The sequence below is a fragment of the Halichoerus grypus genome, chromosome 1 (assembly GCF_964656455.1).
Source record: "Halichoerus grypus chromosome 1, mHalGry1.hap1.1, whole genome shotgun sequence".
NCBI lineage: Eukaryota > Metazoa > Chordata > Mammalia > Carnivora > Phocidae > Halichoerus > Halichoerus grypus.
Genome location: NC_135712.1, coordinates 79,980,431 through 80,001,289, shown reverse-complemented (window position 1 = coordinate 80,001,289; position 20,859 = coordinate 79,980,431). Strand labels below are relative to the sequence as shown.

The window sequence follows — 20,859 nt, the reverse complement described above, 5'->3', positions numbered from 1 at the left end:
GTTGAGTTACAGGTAATCTTGGATTTGTCTTGTGTGTTGCTGCTTTGAAAATTGGCCCATGTAGTGATTATCATAAAGCAGAATAATATATTGAGCCAAGCCATTTCCTTCTTTGATGCTTCTAAATAACAAGGGGTTATTTGCTGTCCGAACCTACTGACGTGAGATTTGAAGGGCAGAAGTTGCCATTTGAACAGAATTGACAATGTAGAACGTTTGGTAAAACAGGGAGAGATTTTTGAGTGTTTTTTCCTTTATTTAAACAGAGTTCATGTTTTTCTCGAAAAAGCAAAATATGTTCATTTTAGAATGTTCTGTAAGTATATGTAAGTAGAAAAGTTTCATATTATGCTACCACTTGGGTGTTTCCATTTTGGTTCACGTCTTTGTGCTATGACGTAGTTGTGGGATTCTGTTGTATAATTCTGCAACCTGCTTTGATTTTCCTTAACATGTAAAACTGCTTCTGATACAGACAATTTAATAAGAACATTATAACCCCCTTATCTATGGCTTTGTAAGTCTGAACCATGACATAAAAGAGTCCAGGCTTCTGTAAAGGACCGGTTTATTTACACGATTGCGCCCCGAGGGTTACTGTGTGGCATATGATGTGTCGTTTGTGGACTGCAGCACCAGATGCCTCTCTTCCGGAAGAAGATGGTGTGGGAAATCCTCCATCAGCAGCTGCTGTGAGAGTGCCCCGCCCAGTCCCTCGAGCTGCTGGTGGTTGTGTCACGGAGGACGGATGTTGCCATATACCTCATGCGTCGTGGGTTCAGAAGTCCGTGCATCACCTCTGTTGGCTCACAGGTCCTGAGCTGTAGGACGTGCGCGCCGGCCTCGCCTGCACCCTGGTCCTGACGTGGTGTGTGGACGTTCTGCCTGCAACCCCCTGTGTACGCCTGTGCCTGCCCAGAGCCTGGACTGTTCAACCCACACAAGAACAAACGCTCGTTAATAACTCTTTTTTTTTTAAAGATCTTTTTTTTTCCCTATGAATGTGGGAAATGCAGGATTTATTCTATGATTCGTCTTCTGTGTGTTTGTTCACGTGTGTTCATTCGCTCACTCGTTTGCAAACATAACGGGCAGTGGCCGTCTGCCGCTGCTCTTACAGTTAACTCTGAATTACCTGTTTGAACTATTTATTTTTGAAAGGAATGTGACCCAAGCTCCACTCCCAGCTGAAGATCCAGAGGGCAATCAGTGCGGGGAGGAAGGAAGTGTTAACTGCTCTGAGGCGGGAGCAGAAACTGCCAACTCAGCGGGAGCTCCTGCGTTGGAGGCCGGGAGGGGCGCCGTGGCGGAGGGCTCCGGGGCCTTCCGGAGCCAGCCTGACGCTGCAGCGCCCGCACGGGCCGTGCCAGAGCGGGACCGTGCTTCTCCAGGCGGCTGCACGACAGTGTCGTGGTCATCCTAAAGAGACCGCTCTCTCTGGAAATGAGGTGGCTTGGCTACTCTTGAAACTGCATTTGAAGTAACTGTAAGCCCTAAATCTTCATTTTCATCCCATACTGGTTGAGTATAAACCTCAGAATTGTAAGGGCTGGCCCGGGCTGTTGATGTCAAAAGATACTCTTCAATGTAAAAGCTATTTTTCCTCAAAAGTTTTTTTTTTTCTATATATAAAACCGAAATTAAGTTTTGTACTCATTAGGATTTACGTCCCTCCCTCCCCCATTCCATCCCCACTGAAATTTGGAAGAAAATTTAGTACTTGGCTCTGAGGCTGCCAGTTATACAATGATCTATTTTGCATATGAAAGTTTGTATTTACCTTTTTTGTTCATTAAAAACTTTCCAGTGGTTACGCATTTTTAATTTCAGAGAGTTTAGAGTTGGTCAGAGCATATTTTGCAAGATCTAGTGCCTAGTGTTGCTTTCCCGGTGTAATAAAGGCTGTCTGGCAGAACCTGAAAAGTATGTGCTGAAATGACTCCTAACCCTTTCCCCACCTAAACCCCCCACACTTGTCCTGGCGCACAAAAGCAAGGGGGTAAAACCAGGAAAATCGGGCATGTGTTTGCCATGAATCAGCGTGTCTGCCCTCTGGAGGGCATGGCCGCCGGTCACAGACGCATGGCATTGTAGCCAGTTTCCCCTGAGACGTGTCAGAGTCTCCGTATAGGACCTGGGGCCCGGCAGAAATGGTGGTGCCTACTTGATAGGCACACCAGAGGACGTGTGCTGGGTGAGGAGTAGAAGGGGGAGCTGGGTGTGCGGAGTCTCCCTCAAGCTTAGGCCGCACACAGCCTTTTCCGGAGGCTACGGGCGCTGTGCCAGTGAGTGCTGGGATCAAGCAGCTGCTACAGCCGAAAAGCCAGACATTTACCGGCTCAGCATTATACTAAAAACCTGGTTTCCACTTGGCTCTTGGAGGTTTCACCTGAGAATTTAGTACCTTAAGATTTGTTCCATGTGGGGTAAATCCGGTGAGGAATGGCGGTTTGTATTCCACCCCGGGGAGGGACAACGGGGTTTCAGTCGTTTGTGTTACACAAGGAGCTGAGGGGCTTCTTCGAGCAGCTGTCGCTGAGCTGCCCACTACTGTGTACTCTTCAGGACAGCCCTTAACAGTCTCCCAGGACGTAACGAAATCGACGAGAGCAGAGAGTTAAGCTAGAGAACGGCCTTCTAGTTTACCCCGAGTTCCTGAATTTAATAGGAGTTACCACAGGCCATGCTTCTCTAGGCCACTGACGTGTCTCTCTTGGTGCAGAGAAACTTGTCACTAATAGAATTTTTATTTCTAAACAGCTTATGAGAAAAGCAGTCAGGTGATAAAATCAACAGCTGATCTTACCAGTAGCCAATTACCAACATTAAAGCCAGTGATAGATATATATATATATTTTTAAATTGCAGGAGTTTGGGGATCTGAGAAAAAAGGTAGAGTGGACCATTGTTCTTTTTTAGTAGGCACTCTGTCCTCAAGATTGATAAAGATGAAAAAAGAAAAAAACATACACAAAAACTGTTGGTAAGCAAGTGTCTTTCTCATGTTTGACCTTATACCAGAGCTGGGATGTGGTGGGAGGGACACAGACCTGGAGCATTTGGAAGATGTTCTGGAGAGCCCCAGATTCTACCTCAGTTGCCAAAGACTATTAGAACTTCTGAACTATTCCTCTGAAATCCTAAGCACAACTTGAGGAATGCCAGGTTGAATGGTGGCTGTTTGCACTCTAAGGAGTTGCTTGGTGCTGGGACCAAGGTGTGGGTGTGGGAGAATGTGTCCTTGGAGATCTATCGAACCTCAGATACAGATAAGTCAACAAGCTAGAGAAATTTAAGTCTGTAGTAACCTTAGTACTATAGTGAAGCTACATAGTTTAAATTGGTTTTGTGAACTAATTGGGAACCTGATCTCTAGCTTCTTTGAGGAAAAACTCTAAGCACCCAATATTCAAGCAAACTTTTGGTACTGTTTTAAGTTAGAGATCTAGCTGGCTGTATTGCTTTGGTAACTTTTTAAGATTTTATTTATTTATTTGACAGAGGGAGCGAGCACAAGCAGGGGGAGAAGCAGAGGGAGAAGCAGACTCCCCACTGAGCAGGGAGCCCGATGTGGGGCTCCATCCCAGGACCCTGGGATCATGACCCAAGCCGAAGGCAGACGCTCAACCGACTGAGCCACCCAGGCACCCCTGATCACTTTTTTAATTTACTTAATCTATACAAGGAGGAGTTTGGGTGTATTGAAACAGGTGTTGATTTTATTTATCAATAGATAAGTAGGTATTGATTTTATGAAATCAGTAGGTGTTGATTTCATCTTATTTACCAATAAATTCATGTCTTTAATTCAGTGGCTTTCAAGATTTTTTTTTTTTTTAGATTTTATTTATTCATTTGAGACAGAGAGAGAGAGCATGAGCAGGAAGAGAGGCAGAGGGAGAGGGAGAAGCAGGCTCCCCACTGAGCCAAGAGCCCGATGTGGGGCTCGATCCCAGGACCCTGGGATCATGACCTGAGCCGAAGGCAGACGCTTAACCATCTGAGCCACCCAGGCGCCCCTCAGATTTTTTGATTGCAAATTTTTTTGTATTTTTTATTGTGACCAGCACATACATGTATATATATTATGTGATTTTATGCAGACACAAAAGTTCTATAAAAACACTACTTACCCTTGCTAAACTCTGATAGTTTTATTTCCATTTTTTAAATAAAAATGTAGGTTATGACCACCAAGCTGGTTTCTCAACCCACTAATGGACAGAAATCCAGTTTAAAAAGCTCAGCTCCAGGGGCGCCTGGGTGGCTCAGTCGTTAAGCGTCTGCCTTCGGCTCAGGTCGTGATCCCAGGGTCCTGGGATCGAGCCCCACATCGGGCTCCCTGCTCGGCGGGAAGCCTGCTTCTCCCTCTCCCACTCCCCCTGCTTGTGTTCCCTCTCTCACTGTGTCTCTCTCTGTCAAATAAATAAAATATTTAAAAAAAAAAAAAAAAGCTCAGCTCCAAATCACCTGACAGCAGGATGCAAATTATATTTAAAACTGTAAAGCTGGAGACCACAAAAATATGATACATGTGGGACTATTTTGAGATGAATCATTCTAGGAAAATGGGCCAGAAGCTTTCAGACCCTCAATGGAAATATGTAAATAGTCCTTGTTTTTCAGGTTTGTGTGTTGGCATTTATAAAATATGTTAAGTACAGGTCCTGTTACTTCTATCTAGGATGTGAAAGAATGGTCCTGGGAATGCGTGGGTTCCGTGGCTTTTCCTCCTGGGACGCACAGCAAACATTAGAACAGATTAATGTCTGAACCTCACGTTTCTGAAAACTTGGACATGGAACTTTTCTGTGTGTGTCACCTGTAGAACTGTTCTATGGAACACACTTTGGAAAGTGCCAGGAGAAGTAACATCAAGTTCTTAGAAGAATGTACTTCAAATATACAGTGGAGAAGCCCTGCCCCCGCCCGCCCCTGGCACACATACTGGCTCCTGAAGGGCATATGGTGATCATCCAGTCTGTAGTCATGCTTGTTTTTAATTGTATCTATAATAGGTGTTCATAGTAGAAAAGTGAAATGCTGATAAATGGTAAAGAATGAGAATTCTGCAAACTCACCATTCAGAGTCAGTAGCTGAACATTAACATTTTGGTATGTATCCTGGCCTTTGGTATATATGCCCCTTCTTGTATGTATAAGTAAGTGTGTGAATTGTACACATTCACACATGCATATGTTTTTTGTTACTAACAAATATGGAATCATACTATATATATGGCTATATAACCCCCTTTATCTCAAACATACCTTCGTGTCAATAAATATTGACATCATTTAGTTGTTGCATAGTGTTCTAGAATATGGCTGTAACATAATTATATTAAGTATTGTTGCACATACCATCTTGTACCATGTTTGGGTCATTCTCTTAGGAGAAATTCTCATTTAAAATTTCTGAGTTAAAGTTAGGTATATTAAAAACAAATTAGGGGAAAAAATCACCTATTGGTATTTTGACTTATTTCTTCTGGCACAGGATAATGATCTGTATCTCCATTGATTTAAGTATTTTTTTAATTTTTAATTTCTATTTCTTAAAGATTTTATTTGTCAGAGCGCGAAATAGCGAGCAGCGCACAAGCAGCGGGGGCTGCAGAGGCGGAGGGAGAAGCAGGCCTCCCGCTGAGCGGGGAGCCCGATGCGGGGCTCGATCCCAGGACCCTGGGATCATGACCTGAGCCAAAGGCAGACGCTTGACGACTGAGCCACTCAGTTGTCCCTAAGTTTTTTTTTTTTTTTAAAGATCTTATTTATTTGAGCAAGAGAGAGCTCTCGCAAGAGACAGATACCACGAGTGGAGGGAGGGGCAGAGGGAGTGGGGGAGCAGACTCTGCCCACGGAGCAGGGAGCCCGACGCAGGGCTCGACCCCAGGACTCCAGGATCATGACCTGAGCTGAAGGCACATGCTTAACTGACTCAGCCACCCAGATAACCCTCCACTGATTTTTTTTTTTTTTTTAATTTGAGAGAGAGGAAGAGCACACAAGAGCACAAGCATGGGGAGCGGCAGGCAGAAGGAGAGGTAGAAGCAGACTTCCCCGCCAAGCAGGGAGCCCAACTTGGGGCTCCATCCCAGGACCCTGAGATCATGACCTGAGCTGAAGACAGACGCTTAACTGACTGAGCCACCCAGGCGTCCCTCCACTGATTTAAGTTTTAAAATATTTTTGTTGGTCTTCTGGATAAGATCATTCTGAGACATTTACTGTCTCATTTTAGTGGACAATTTTATCTTTTTTTCAACTACTTAACAAAAAATTTGTTATGAGAATCCTAAGACCTACACAGTCATCACCCTCTTTCAGGAGTTACTATAATGTGGCTAATCTGGATGCACTTTTTCATAGGGGAGGGGAGAGTCTGGAACATTTTAAAGCGAAACCTTCACGTCATTCTACTTAAATATTTAAGAATGTCTCCTTAATATACTTAAAAAAAACCCTCTATCATTTTCACATCTAACAGAATAAGGATTGCTAATATCATCTAATATTCAGTTCATATTAAAATTTTCCTGGTCATTTAACGAATGTTTTATTCTTCTAATCAGGATATACAGTGGGCTGAATGAATGGTGGCCCCCAAAATGATAGGTCCACATCCTAATCCTTGGAACCTGTGAATATTACCTTCTGTGACAAAAGATTAACTTAAAATCAATTCTCAGTTGAATTCTCAATTCTCTTAAAATCAAGTCTCAATTAACTTGAGAAAAGGAATTTATCTTGGATTATCTGGGTGGGCTCAAATGCAATCACAGGCCTTATAAGAGACTGAGTTTTGAGATAAAAGGAGGAGGTGTTAAAAATGGGCCTAGGCAGTGTTTATATTTTATACTCATTTTTGTGTGAAAAAAAAATCTGTTTATACATCTCTAAAACAAAGTCTGGAAAAAGATACCAAGTGTTAATAATGGTGGTCTGGATGGGCTACTTTATAAACTCGTTTTTGGGGGTGCCTGGGTGGCTGAGTCATTAAGCATCTGCCTTCAGCTCAGGTCATGGTCCCGGGGTCCTGGGATCGAGCCCCGCATCGGGCTCCCTGCTCAGCAGGAGGCCTGCTTCTCCCTCTCCCACTCCCCCTGCTTTAAAACAAAATAAAACAAAACAAAAAAGAGGAGGTAAGACTATGGAAACAGAGTCTGAGGTGACGGCTACCACAAGCCATGGAAGCCTGGAGCCACAAAAGCTGGAAGAGCCTCGGGGAACAAGGCCCTGCTGACACCTGGCTTTTGGACTTCTGGCTCTAGAGCTGTGAGAATACATATCTGTTTTAATCTATCGAGTTTGTGCTAGGTAGGTACAGTGGTCTCTGAAGTCTCATACAGGTTCCAAATCCGACATCTTATTTCACGCGTGCATTGCCTTTGACGATTACAGAGCTCTGGAGACTCGTACGCAACAGCAGTCTCCCTCCTTATACTATTATTTATTAGAGAAATGCATTTTCCTGTGGAACGTCCCACATTCCAGATTTGGCTTATAGCTCCTTGCTAGGGCTTAACTATTTCCGCCAGCCCTTGTATTTCATATAAACTGGTTAAGTTTAATCTAGCAGCTGGACTGGATCCAGGTTGAAGTAGGTAAGGCACTTCATTGGTGTCCCTATTGTATTGCATCTGGTTGTCCTACTTAGTGGCGCTAAGATTGATCAGTGGTTCAGGCTGTAAAGCTTCCTGTCCATCTTCTTGGTTTTAAATTTGATGACCCATTATTTCATTAAGAGGTACAAAATGGTGCTTTTCTAATTCTGTCATTGCTTCTGTGTTCACTGAATTCTTGAATTCTTCTATAAAAGAAACTTATTTGGTTACCGTGAAATGCACTTCATACAGGAAAGAATATATGATGTTTTGACTCATTAATAATCTGTTTGATGTTCAAATTGACCTATTTTTGGCCTCAGTGTTCTTTTCACAGAATCCCACAAGTCTGTGATAGCTTTCTTGCTTAACAGGTATGATAAAGGCTCATCTTACACATCTCCTGCTCCAGACCTGAAACTGGCCATTTATTGAAGGATTTCTTTTAGTGAGAAATTGTAGAGACCAGAATGTGGGCACTGTTAATGCTGATGACCACTGGGTTAGTGGTGCTTCTAGGCCTTTACAATAGACAGACTAGAAAATACTTTTTCTTCAAAGGGAAAAAATGTTCTACTGATTTCCAATTCCAATGTAAGTCTAAGGATTTTCTTTCTTCCTTTCCTTCCTTCCTCCCTTTCTTAGATTTTATTTATTTATTTGACAAAGAGCAAGCACAAGTAGGGGGAACGGCAGAGGCAGAGGGAGAAGCAGGCTCCCCGAGGAGCAGGGAGCCCGATGTGGGGCTCGATCCCAGCACCCTGGGATCATGACCTGAGCCGAAGGCAGACGCTTAACGACTGAGCCACCCAGGCGCCCCTAGTCTAAGGATTTTGATTTTATATTGTAATCTTGAAAACCTTGGTTGCTAACAACATCAACATAATTAGTTTTACCCCACCGTATACTTATAATAATTTCAAAATATCAATACCAGCATAACAACTAACAAGGTTACTGAATACAGTTTAAGATTTCTTTGCAATTCTTTTTATTTTTAGACCATATCCCACTGGAGATTCACAGTGAAAATACTCTCTTAAAATCATTTAATTTTTTTTCCGAGTAATTATGCCATCAACTCGATACACAGTTGGATTCATTTGTTCTTGGTGTTTGGGGATTTGCTTTTTGCTTTGTTTTTTATCTTTTAAAGATTTTATTTTTGAGAGAGAGCGCACGGCAGGCAGAGGGAGAGGGAGAAGCAGGCTTCCCGCTGAGCAGGGAGCCCTATGCGGGGGCTCGATCCCATCCTGGGATCGTGACCTGAGGCGAAGGCAGGCGCTCAACCAACTGAGCCACCCAGGTGCCCCTGCTTTGTTTTTTAATTATGTAAAACATAAACATTAGTCTAAGAGCAAAACGATGCAACGAGATACATTCAGTTTCCTTGCCTCACCCTGTTCTTTCCCTGAAGTCTTAAATTTCAATTCTTTATTAGCTTTTAATCTTCCCTTTTTTGAAAATATAGCTAGATATATAAGTATTCATATTTCTTTCCTTTTTTACATTAGTAAAGATACCATGTTAACAGTTGTGCCTCATTGTTTAAAAGACTCAGTTTAGGGCGCCTGGGTGGCTCAGTCGTTAAGCGTCTGCCTTCGGCTCAGGTCATGATCTCAGGGTCCTGGGATCGAGCCCCACATCAGGCTCCCTGCTCCGCGGGAAGCCTGCTTCTCCCTCTCCCACTCCCCCGCTTGTGTTCCCTCTCTCGCTGTGGGTCTCTCTCTGTCAAATAAATAAAATCTTTAAAAAAAATAAAAGACTCAGTTTATTCTAGGGGTGCCTGGGTGGCTCAGTCGATTGAGCGTTTGATTTCAGCTCAGGTCATGATCTCGGGGTCCTGGGATTGAGCCCCACATTGAGCTCCCCGCTCAGCGGGGAGTCTGCTGGTCCCTTTGTCTCTCTCCTCTCCCCCTGCTTGTGCTCTCTGTCTCACAAATAAATAAAAACCTCAATTTATTCTAGATAAGTTACCCCTCATTCCTTCAGTTCTTTTTATAGCCTTATAATAATCCACTGTTTCAGGTGCTGTGCTTCATTACCAGTCCCCTCACGATGGATGTTTAGGCTGTCAATCTTCTGTTACAAATAATGCTTCAATGCATGTGCCTTTTGCATGTCCCTTCGTTTTTGCTAACATATCTTTGGCGTAGATTCCTAGAAGTGGAATTGCTGGGTCAAATATGTAGCATATGTAATTTGCCAAATTTCCCTCCTCGGAGGTAGCATCATTGTGTGTCAGCTCACAGTCTTACCTGCCAAGCCTAAAATATTTACTGTCTGTTTACAGAAGAGGGTGTCAACCCCCTCATTGCAATCCTTAAGGTCTGGCCAGCACAGAGTCCTTGGGGGAGGTAGCATAGGCAGTTTTCAATGGGCCTGGGTAGGAGTGGCCCCAAGCTCGTGCTCAGTCACGCGTCCACATGGTTCTGCAAGGGAAGGGAGACCAGCACACAGTGGGGTTGGGGGCCTGGGAAGAGGAGACCGTGGATTTTTGTTTTGCAGCTAGCACTCTGGCACAGTGATCAATTTTGTCCCAATTATGACACTTGTGGTCCCCCCCCCTTTTCCCATATACATTTCACACACTTTTGGTCTTTGTTAACATGTGTTTTGGGATTTTTATCATTACCATGTTTTGCTTCCTCTTCAAGGGTAATCTTGATATTTAAATTCAGTTTTAAATTTAGTTACAGATTTAGAACAATTTAAACATTTCTAGTTTAATTGGTTTCAATGCTTACTTTGTCTTTTTTAAACATGAGTTTTATTTGGCTTTAGTTTTTAGTTGGAAACATTTTCACATACTTATTTTCAAAGACATAGGAATTCTCTTATCTGAATCCCTGCAAATAGAATCTTCCTGAAGTTTTCACACCTGAAAGATAACTGGACTGGGTATTGAAATTCTCAAGTCACGGCCCTTTTTCTTCTTAAAATGCCTTCTGGCACTCCGTAGTGGAGCAGAGATATCTGAAACTAGCTTGATTTTTTTTGCTTGTTATTCTGTTTTGGTCTGTATCCTATTAGAACTTTAGTTCTATCCAAAAAAATATGACAGAATCTATCCAGGTCTGAATCTCTATTTTTGGTTGCATTAAGATACTGGTTTGTTGCCATACCAAAGGGCATAAAATAACAGTTTCTTTAAAAAGGTAGTTTTCTCTCTCAGGTACCAGTTTGAGCCTGAGCAGTCTGATGTTGCCCTGTCCTCCACAGTGTCAGGAGCTTTCCTTAACACTTGGCTTCCATGTTGCTTTTTAAGATGGCCGTTGCAGCTCCATCACTGCTCTCCCCTCCACACCAGCATTCCATCCAGTGGGAAGGGGCAAGTGGTGGGTAATCCCGGAGATGGCAAGTATGCATGTTTCTTTCTTTCAAAAAAGTGGTTCTGTGAAACTAGACCATGCCAGGCATTGATGTTTTCCCATTCCAGTTCGGTATCGCTTATTGTCAGTTTCCCTTGCTTTTTGGGTGCTTAGTTGTTTTGTCTATTTTTGATGCTCTTAAGTGTTCATCTTTTTGATATTTAATGAGAAACCATAAGAAGGAACACTGAAGGCTGCTAAGGAGAAGCCGTTTTTGACTTGGGGGGACTTTGTTGTATTTAAACCTTTATTTTACAGATAAGGAGACAGGTCTCTAAGAGATCGGTCTCCAAGGTTATACTGCTCTAGTACAGACGAGCAGGGAGAACATTTCTGGGCCTGGGCTTTCTCTTATGTTCCTGATGAGGAAGTGAGACCCCAGTATATGGTACCAGAGTCCCAGTCCCTGCCTTCAGGCCTGCCCTGGGGTGATGCATGTGGGGGAAGTCTTAAATTTCAATTTATCGGCACCTTAAGGGGAACGTAGAGAGGAAATAAATAAAAGGCAGCAGCAATAATTTACTGTAAACACCAAGGGAATTTGCTAGCAGTGTTATTAGACATCTGTGGTAGCAGGCCAAAGGAGCCTCCAGTAGGCTCTAAGGGGTCTGGATGCGTGTACAATTTAGGCTAGTCTCTAAATTACACAGGGTGGGCTTCCTTCGTAATCGTTAGCCGGGCTGCCTCTGTTGCCCGCATCCTTCCCCAGGGACGTAGGAATAAGACAAGGCCAAATGCTTTTCATACTCTTCACGTCCTCACCCCACTCCTGTCTGCTCACTAGCCATTCACATCCTAATGGGTGCCCGGTCACTCCCTTAGAAATCGGTGTTTCCTCCCTCCCCTCACCCCTTGCCCTGTCAAGATCACCTTCTTTCTGGCCTGACCTAATCCCTTTGATTCTTTGTTGACTCTCTCCACCCAACTTCTTTTGGTTCCCCTTTTTTTCATGTTTTCAAGTTCTCCCTCTATGCTGGAACCCTCTTTGCTAATTTGCAATCAACCTGTCATCCTTTTCTAGAGCTCCATGTTGGATGGAACAGTAACATCTAGAAACCTAGTTAGAGGGCAGAAATGTTTGGGGCTACTCACCAAGTCTAGGGAGAGGTCACTGTCTTCAAAAGCACTATGGGTCACGGGTTTTCAAGGGGCTCTGTCCAAGGGAACAGGGAGGGGCTTTATGAGTGCAGGCTCATGAACAAAAGCTTTGTTGTTGTTGACCTAAGCCCCCATTTAACAACTGTCCTTTATTTGGCATAAAATCCTGTAATTAGGATTTTCTGGGATGTCAGGATGTCCTCTCAAGACAAGAAGTCAGGGATTCACAGAAGAAATGGATACAAAGTTGGGAGTAGTGTGAGCTCACGCAGATGCGGCAAGCACTTCGAGTCCAGCGCGTGCACGTGAAGCTGTTCTGGTTGACAGTAAGGCGGGGCAGGATTTCGTCCAGCATCTGGGTTCTCAGAAAGTGGGCTGTGGGGAGAACATCCTTGCTTAGGAACCAGCCAGCTGTCTCCTTCCTGTCTTCTGCCTCTCCGTGGCCTCCCCTTCATTTCTGCAACCCTACGACAACTTCTGGGTGCTCCGTATCAGGGCAGGCCCGGCATCATCTTAGCACGTCCTTCCCTTGCTCTCACATGTTCGGAGACAACGACTTTGGAAATGGGCAGTTTAGGACCTGGAATGAAACCTCAGATTCTGCCAACAGGAACGAAGGCCAAGGAATGAAACGGGAGCAGCAGAGCTAAGAGTGCATTTTTGGAGGGTCCTGTGTCTTCTCGCTCTCACGGCGAGGTGATCGCTCTTGTCCTGACAGACCCGTTCCCAAGCCCTCGGGCCTACATTTAAAGCCCCGCCTTTAAAGGTGTGCTGTTTCTGTCCACCGGACAGGGACACCTCAGCCTGGGGCACAGCTTTCAGAAATAAGCGTGGCTGCCAGGAACCCTGCGGCTTCTCTCCGACAGTCAGCCTGGGGTTTGCTTCTCCCTGAGAGGGCAGCGGGTTTGAGGCCTAAAGGGAAGAGGAGGGAGGGCAGAGCCAGAGGTCCCAGGACTTGTAACGGCCACAGGAGCGGGGAGTCTGTCCCTGCCTGGAGTCCTGCCAACCGCAGCAGGGAAAGGAACAGCTTGCATCTACACGCAGAGACTTTAAAGTACAAAGAGCATCTCAGAAGTTGGACTTCGGAGAAAATCACGAATGGGGATGGGACATGGGTGAGGAACAAACTTTAAGTGATCGAGGAGCCCTCAGAGTTTGTTAGAAGGGGAATGTAGCTACTCTGCAACCCCATCAGTTCCCCTCCATCTGTCCTTGCTGTGCTATGAACAGTCACCCCCAAAGCCTGACTGGCCACCACTGGCAGTCCAGTATCACCTCTCTATTCCTAAGATTGCTTGGACTTGGAGCATCTGTCTCTAGCCGACCCCACAGCTCTATGAGCGAAGGTTCCTACACGGAACAGGCCCATTCCGGTCTGACCTTTAGCACACACCTGCGGGAGAGTCAAGTTTAACACCCCGCCCCCGCCCGCCCCGGCCTCCTGTCCAAGGCTGACCCTGCCCTTCTCGGACCTCCTGGAACACTTACAATGGGGCTTCTGGGGAGGGATGAGCACCTCTTCCCTGGAACTGTCAGGCGTATTATCCTCTCCCAGTCCCCCACATAAAAATCAACTCCTTCCTGGCCAGGCTTACGGCTCCCTAAGGAGAGGGGCTAGTCTTACCTACCTTGACGTGCAGGCAGTCCATCCCTCCAGTTCCATGGCTGTCAAACTCCGCCACACTCAGAATCCCCCAGAGGGCTTGCTGAAGCCGACTGTGGGGCCCCTCAGGGTTTCTGATTCAAGGTGGGCCCCAAGAATCTGCATTTCCAGCATGTTCCCAGGTGATAGAGGTGCTGCCCGGTGGGGACCACACCTGGAGCACCCTTGGCCTAGCTCAGCTTCTCCCAGAAAGCCGCCTGCAGAAGCCTTGCCTCCTCAGGGCAGCTGCCCAGGCCTAACTCTCTATGCTGCCCATTTTCCCTCAGTCCCCCAGGGCTGGAACTCTCTTGACACTTTGGGATGGGTGATGCTTCGTAAAATAAGAGACCAAGACACCAGGATCTTGTTAGCTGGATATATTTCATTTTTTTTTTGTTTTTGTTTTTGTCACAGAACACTGTTTGCAGTAGAGGAAACTGGCATTGCAGTCTGGTGGTAAATGGCTTGTTCACATAAACCAGTACATGTTCATCCTTTAGCGCAAAAGCCCTAATGGCGCGTACCCTATTGAAATTCAGGACATCTCCAATATTTTCTCTCTCTGTTTTTCTTTGTCATCTTTTTTTTTTTTTTAAATAAACATTTTCAAGGTTTGTCCAAAAGAAGGCCATACAGGTTCTTGGCTAGCGGAAGACAATTCAGAACAGCTGTTGCACACTTGGACTGTCACCTTCTCCAGGCTGGCAGTTGATATTTTTTTTCCAACTCATTTTTATTAAAAAAATAAAAAAATGCTCCAACTATCAGTTTTACAAAATCTCTAAGGGAAACACAAGAGCAAGGTGCTGAGGTAAAAAACACCTGAGGTAGCTTTTTTTGTGTGTTTTTCTCGTTTAAAAAAATCTGTAAATTTACCGCCCTGGGCCAACGACCTCGTGTAAATTGCTATTTTCCTCCACATTTTTTTTTTTAAAAAGAAAGAAATCATTTCGCTGAATATGGATGGCTTATACACCAAAATGTAAAAAGACAAAATACATTCTTTCTTTGTGGAATTTTTCTTTGTTTGGTTGGTTGGTTTGATGGGTTCCTGTTTTCTTCTTCCAAAATGCTAGGACAAGTACCATTGACTCTTGTTCTTTTGAGTAACCAAGTGTAAGTTGAGGCTGGTTTGTGTGTTTCGCTTTTGTTCCTTTTGTGTGATGTGATACTCAGAGCACTGCTTTGCCTGGGGGGTGCGTAGATACTGGGAATTGAGACAGAGGGATGAGGGAATTAAAAAGAATGGGGATGGAGAAGGAGGGGAGGGAGAGAAGGTAGGGGAGAGATAAACAGAGAGAGACAGAGAATTATATAGCAGTATGCAAAAAACCAGTTTAAAACCTGTGAAGCAAAGAGAAATGGGTGTGTGAGCTAGACAGGGATGAAGAGAGACAGAGTTTCCTCTTCAGAGAGACGGTATCCCTTCTGTTGACATACACAGGTGATCCAGAACTGCTGTGAGTGTCCTTTCGAGATTTCCCTCGGGTGAATTTTGTGTGGGTGGTCTCGAAGCTCCTTTACTAAACCATTAGACCTCCCAAAGAACGACTTTATTCTTTAAAGTCTAGAAAAGCCTGCTTTCTCTTTAAAAAGAAAAAAAAAATTAATAATTGATTAAAACTTGGAGTTAGTTGAGTTATTTGATATATTATTTCTAAAATATATTAACGCTGCAGGCACCCTGTGTAACCCACAGGCCACATATCTTAACATCTTTCCCCTTCTAATATGTACACACATGTACAGAGACAATTTCCACAAAAAGAAATGGGGGTGAATTTTGCTTTGCTTTGAACATGTTCACCTATGTTAGTTCAACTAAAAGGGATAGCGTGGTGGGAGTTAAGGAGAGATCCGAGTGGATGGTGCAGTGGATGGCTGGGAAGCCTGCAGAGGCCCTGGGGGAGGCAGGAGGCCGGGCGGGGCCCCCGGGCTGACCTCCTCCCCCCGTCCCTCCTGGCCCCTGGGATTCTCAGGGCCTCTGCAGAGTCCCCGGCGCCTCCGCAGACTTCTCATTCCTCAGGATGGTCTTTGGTTTGCTCCCGAGCTGGCTGGCTGTGTTTGGTCTCATTCTGTCAGGTGTTGGAAGGGCTACATTCATCCGTTGTTTTGCTGGTGCCTGTGGGAGCCTCACTTGCCGCGCTGTGAGGCGACTCCCTGAGGGTATTTCTGCTCCTGCTGCTTCACCTGTTGTACAATTTCCCTGATCTTGCGCTGGGCAGTCTGCAGCAAGGGAGAGGAGGGGACGGGGGAGAAAAAGGAACCCGGTTCTGAGGACAAGCGGTGGGGTGGGAGGCTGGGGCTGGGACTGGGGAAAGGAAGTGGGGTGCTCAGAGAAGTGTCATCTACCTGCTGAGGCCCTCACTCTGGGGGCTGGGGGTGGGGAGGGTACTTTCCTGCCTAAAGTTCAGGGTTCCCCCAGCCCTTCCCTAAGGCCGCTGGGTGCCGCAGGATAAGGAGGTGGGGCCCCAGAAGCTTCCAGGTACTTGTTAAGAGAGGCCAGGAAGCAGAGGCAGGGAACCAGTGCCGAGGGGGCCTCGTGGAGGTCAGACAGCACTCTCCCTCCCGTTACACACACTGTGGCTTTCAGGGCTGCCCCACCCGCCTTCCTGGAGCCCCTGGGAAGAACATGAGTGCGATGCCAGGAAAGACGGACAGGAAATGCGATGGGGAGGAAGTGAGGAACTGGCCCAGACCCCCTACCCGGTACGACTAGAGAACACAGTGAGCCCAAGCCCGCCCCCCCCCCCCCGCACAGCTGGCAGGCACTGCACCCCTGTAGGCAGGCAGGGCACTGGCAGAGCTGGGACGCAGGGAGGGGCAGGGCCTCGCCAGGCCTCTGGGCAGAGGCACCGCTCCGGCAGAGCAGGCCGACCGCTCAGACAAAGCTTCCCTGTACGCTTAGCCGGCCCTCCTGGTTCGGGGCAAGGACCGGGACTGCTCTGTCCCCAAACCCAACACACGAAGAGCATCGAAAAGAATCAGGCCGCATGACGCGGAGTCACTGGTCCTTCCGAATTAAAGACAGGAGGTCCTGGGCCCTGACGGGGGAAGTCATGGTGAGGTGGAGAAGGACGGCAGAGAAACGGAGGTCTCCTGCAGTGAGCAGTTTCTCCTGCAATGAGCAGGTTCAACCCTTCACAGTGAGATTCTCAGAGCCTGACCGGGGGGACCCCGAGGGTGGGTCCTTGCCTGGTATGTGGTTCCCAGCAGGGAAAGGCTGTGACCGAGGCGTGCGTAGGTGGCAAAGAAAGGGGGGACCTTATGCTCTAGCATTGCAGGGGGCTGGAGATGTGCTCGGCTTGACTTCAAAGTGCTAGGTTCTTCCTTGAGCTCCTCTAGCATGCCTGGGGAGAGCTGTGAGGAGACGGTGTGGAGCAATTTCCCCTGCCCTGTAGGCAGTCCCTGAAGAGCCAGGGGGAGGTTCCATCTGTGTGTGGGGGTTCGGGGGTGGGGTGTGTGTAGGGCCCGTGGCCACCGGACAGGCCACCAAGAGCCTAGAGAAGTGAAAACTGGCTGGCCAGAGAGACCAGACCCTCACAGCACAGGTACCTGGCTAGCAAAGAAATGCCCGATAATTCTGACGATCACTTCCTCATTTTCATCTGGTGTTTGGTCACGAGGCACGATGACTTCTGCACTGGTTAAATTCTGCAGTTCATTCACCTGGGCAGGGAGAAAGTGGGTTCAGGAGGAAGTGGGAGAGGGGAGTGCTGGAGGGCAAGGTAGCTGGAGGCTCTTCTTCTTTCCTTCAGCCTAGGACGTGTCCGGGGGCTTCCCAGTCTCTGGTCGCACGGGGCCATGTCTGAGCCCTGGAGACTCACTGGGTGGCTCAAGGAGGGTCCAGTCCCCAACTCCCTGGAGCTCCTTCTGGGGCTGAATTCTTACTCTGGAATTCCCTTCAATGCAGTTCCTGCCCATGCTCGCAGTGACCCATGCTCTCCCGTCATTCAGGAAGGCAGATCCCTCCTGGGTGCCAGCCGTGAGCCAACACCACCTCTCAGTCTCTCAGACTCACCAAAGCAAACTTTCCTTCCTAATCAGGCATTGCTCTGGGCCCCGCTCTTCATTTTCATCCCTGCCTCCAAGTCTTCCTTCCCCTCCTTCTACCTTCGGATCATTACCTTTTCTCCCTGCCGTTCCAGTTCCATACCAGCCCCCCTCTGGGAAGCCTCCAGCCAGTGCTGCTCCCCCCTCACCTGCGGCCCACTTCCTACTCTCCCCAGCCTCAACAAGCCTACACTACGCAGGGGCTCAGCCCAGGCCCTGGCCTCCGGGGTGCTAAACACATGGGTGGGGGCGCCAAGTGCTCAGCGGACAGCTGACAGCTCGGGGTGGGGGGGAGTGGTGGTGCACAGAATTCAGTGACTGGTTCCCAAATGACCAAATAGGGGATCCAAGGGCTCAGGATGAGACTCCCCCGTGGGCCATTAGCTCTCCTGCCTACCGCCTTCTGGCTTGTCTAGAGCCGGTGTGTGTGCCCTCGGGTGCTGATCACGTTCCTGGATATGGAGAATAATCTGCAAGCCATTGACTTTATTCTTTTGTATGAAGGTGACTCCTTATATGCAGAACTTGGCTTTGAGTGCTTAGTAAGAGTTTCTGTGTAAAGAAAACAGCAGGTATGTGCACGCGCGCACACACACACACACGACTCCAGAGAGCCCCCAACACGGCCAGTCTGCTAGTGTGCACACGCCCTACTGGAACTTCTCAGGGGTCATATCCCCGCCACGGGGGGATGTCCTGTTCTAGAACACACCTGTGTCTGACGGACTATCTGCTCATTCCTACAAGCTTCACAGTTAATTCTCTGGCACTTTTCAAATTCCTTTGTGTTGCTGCCCCCTTCAGGTTGAAGACCTTGATTATTATTTTTTTGTAAGTATTTCCTTCTCACCTACCACCCGATGGCTAAACTAGCTCCCCTGTAACAGATGGGCAGGTTTGGGAAATAGCCAGGAGACAGAATCTGCAGGAGGGAGAGTTTGAAAAGTCAGAGGCGAGCGTAGGATGGCCCCTGCCTGCCTCTGAGCGGGACTTTAGAGAAGATGGACAGTCGGCCAAGTGGGGATCCTCGGGACGGGATTCTGTTCCCTAGGATTTTCCTGTTGCTATGTGTGGGCTTGCGGGGGGCAGGAGGCAGCCTCCCGGTCTATAGGGAGTCGGGGTCTTCATTTTCCAGCATGTAGCTGAGATGCCGGATTTCCGGGTGCAGAACCCTGGTGTTTTTGGTGGCCTGGCTCAGCACCCTGGACTGGGGGCCCTCAGCCCCTGAGTGATGTCCTTGAAGAGCCAACAGAGGTCTGAGGGAAATCAGGGGAGGCCGGCACAGGGAGTCAGCCAGGAAGACGAAGCCAGCTCGGGGCGCACTCACGGTTTTGCCGCCCTTGCCAATCACCCGGCCAGCCGTAGAAGAGGGCACTCTGATGTGGGCTTCCAGCTTCACCTCTTCTTTGGGGTTAAAGAAGTTTTCTTCTTTCAGTTTCCCAAAGATCCGCCCCTGGGCCTGAGAGAGCAAGGCGTGACGGGTGACTCTCGGCTGCCAGGCGGCCCACTCCGCGGTGCTGCTGCCAGAACTGGCCAGCCCAGGCCCGGGGCACCCCCAGCCCCCAGTTCCCCGGAGCCTGCTGCCCTCCTCCAGAGACCTGGCGGGGCGCTGCGCCGGCCGCCGCTACGAAGCTCTCGGTGTGGGGGGTGTGGGCTCGGGGCTGGTGGCGACGGGGTCTGATCTTCATCGCCCTAGCCCCCACGAACGGGCTGAATGAACCGGTGCCGGGCATTCTTCACTTCCTCCCCCCACGGTAAGTTTAGACCTCGGGTCACTGAAGGCTGGAGGCGAGGTGGGTGGTGACGGGGCTGCTTGCTGATGTCTTAACTCCAGAGCCAGCGCAGCTGGGAGGTTATGGTTGGTTGGTTTGTTTTTTTAAAGGCTTTAAAAATTGAGATAGACTTATATAACCTAAAATTCATCATTTTAAAGTGTACACTCCAGGAGTTTTTGGTGTATTCACAACGTTAGGCAACCAACCCCACTTCCCAGGACACTGCCCCCCCCAGGCCCCCAAAGAAAAACCCCACACTAGCGGGCAGCCCCAATTGCTCCCGGCCCCCCGGCAGCCGCCATCCTCCTTTCTGTCTCTATGGATTTGCCTTTTCCGGACATTTCAGATAAAGGGACTCATGTAACACGTGGCCTCCTGTTTCTGTCTTCTTTCACTTCATGCAGTGTTTTCTAGGTTCATCCACACCACAGCATGCATCAGAATTTTGCTTTTTATGGCTAACGTCCTACTGAGTGGATATACCATGTTTTGTTTATCCACTCATGAGTCGAAGGGTTACTGTTCTTAAATATTTCCACGTGTTAATGTTTCTTCTCAGATCTTAAATATTTTTAATGATGAGGACTCTACTTTTAGAAATATGCTTCTGACTTTCAGAAAACTCAATTTATAATTTTCCTAGGGGAGAAAAAAGGGCAAAGACAAAATGCACCTCACCAAACAACTCCCAACAAACTCCTGCTATGTGCCCTTACACCCCACGGTTATGCCCCCAGAGCCGGAAGAGTGTGACTCAACGAGTCTGAGACACCTGTCCTCAAAGCCACAGCTCAGGGGTCAGAGATAGCCCAGAGGGGGTGCCATTTGAACTGGGTACCCACAGACTATCTACTTTTCCATAAAAGAGAAAGGAAGGAGGGCTCCAAGCAGAGGGAACAGCCCAGAGGTAGGCAAGACAGGGTAAGTCTGAGACGAGTAAGCAGCCGCAAGAAGGGCAGTGGAGGCCGGGCCTCCCAAGGAAGAGTCTTGAACATGCCTCTGAGGTGGCTGCTGCCTGCTTAAGGCCCTCAGCTACTGCAGGGCTGAGGTGACCCTTGGCACTGACCTTGAACTGGGCTTCAGGTGGGCCGGTGATGATGACCATTCTTTCGCTGACGTCTGGGCCTTCCGCCGGGGCAATCTGCAGTTGACGAGAGGAAAATGCTGCTGCTGGGCCCTGCTCCCCAGGCCCCTCCCTTGTCTGGGTGTGTGGCGCACACACATTAGCAAGGGATTATAGAGCTTCTGCCTTTGCACCTGCTGCTTCCACTCTGGCTACCGAGCACCGAGCCTCCTTTACAGAGCCAAGGGAG

General features: G+C 47.7%; 2 protein-coding genes and 1 long non-coding RNA gene across 8 annotated transcripts in view; 2 read left to right on the top strand and 1 right to left on the bottom strand.

Moving 5' to 3' along the window:
* Positions 1-1,923, top strand: part of SENP2 (SUMO specific peptidase 2) — a 32,197-nt gene extending 30,274 nt beyond the window's left edge. For all 3 annotated transcript variants that reach the window (XM_036084705.2, XM_078068180.1, XM_078068181.1), the window contains exon 17: positions 634-1,923. In XM_036084705.2, coding sequence (XP_035940598.2) covers positions 634-696 — 63 coding nt within the window. In that variant the 3' untranslated portion in view covers positions 697-1,923. The remainder of the gene's footprint in view (positions 1-633) is intronic.
* Positions 1,924-14,080: 12,157 nt separating this feature from the next.
* The window catches only part of IGF2BP2 (insulin like growth factor 2 mRNA binding protein 2), a 155,959-nt gene continuing 149,180 nt past the window's right edge, over positions 14,081-20,859 (bottom strand). For all 4 annotated transcript variants that reach the window (XM_036084706.2, XM_036084709.2, XM_036084707.2 and 1 more), the window contains 4 exons: positions 20,613-20,687; positions 19,099-19,230; positions 17,274-17,387; positions 14,081-15,944 (listed from right to left, as the gene is read on the bottom strand). In XM_036084706.2, the coding sequence (XP_035940599.1) occupies positions 15,852-15,944; positions 17,274-17,387; positions 19,099-19,230; positions 20,613-20,687 (414 nt within the window). In that variant the 3' untranslated portion in view covers positions 14,081-15,851. The remainder of the gene's footprint in view (positions 15,945-17,273; positions 17,388-19,098; positions 19,231-20,612; positions 20,688-20,859) is intronic.
* LOC144381249 (uncharacterized) overlaps positions 19,338-20,859 on the top strand; it is a 29,923-nt gene continuing 28,401 nt past the window's right edge. The window contains exon 1 of the long non-coding RNA XR_013446137.1: positions 19,338-19,525. This is a non-coding gene — a long non-coding RNA (uncharacterized LOC144381249). The remainder of the gene's footprint in view (positions 19,526-20,859) is intronic.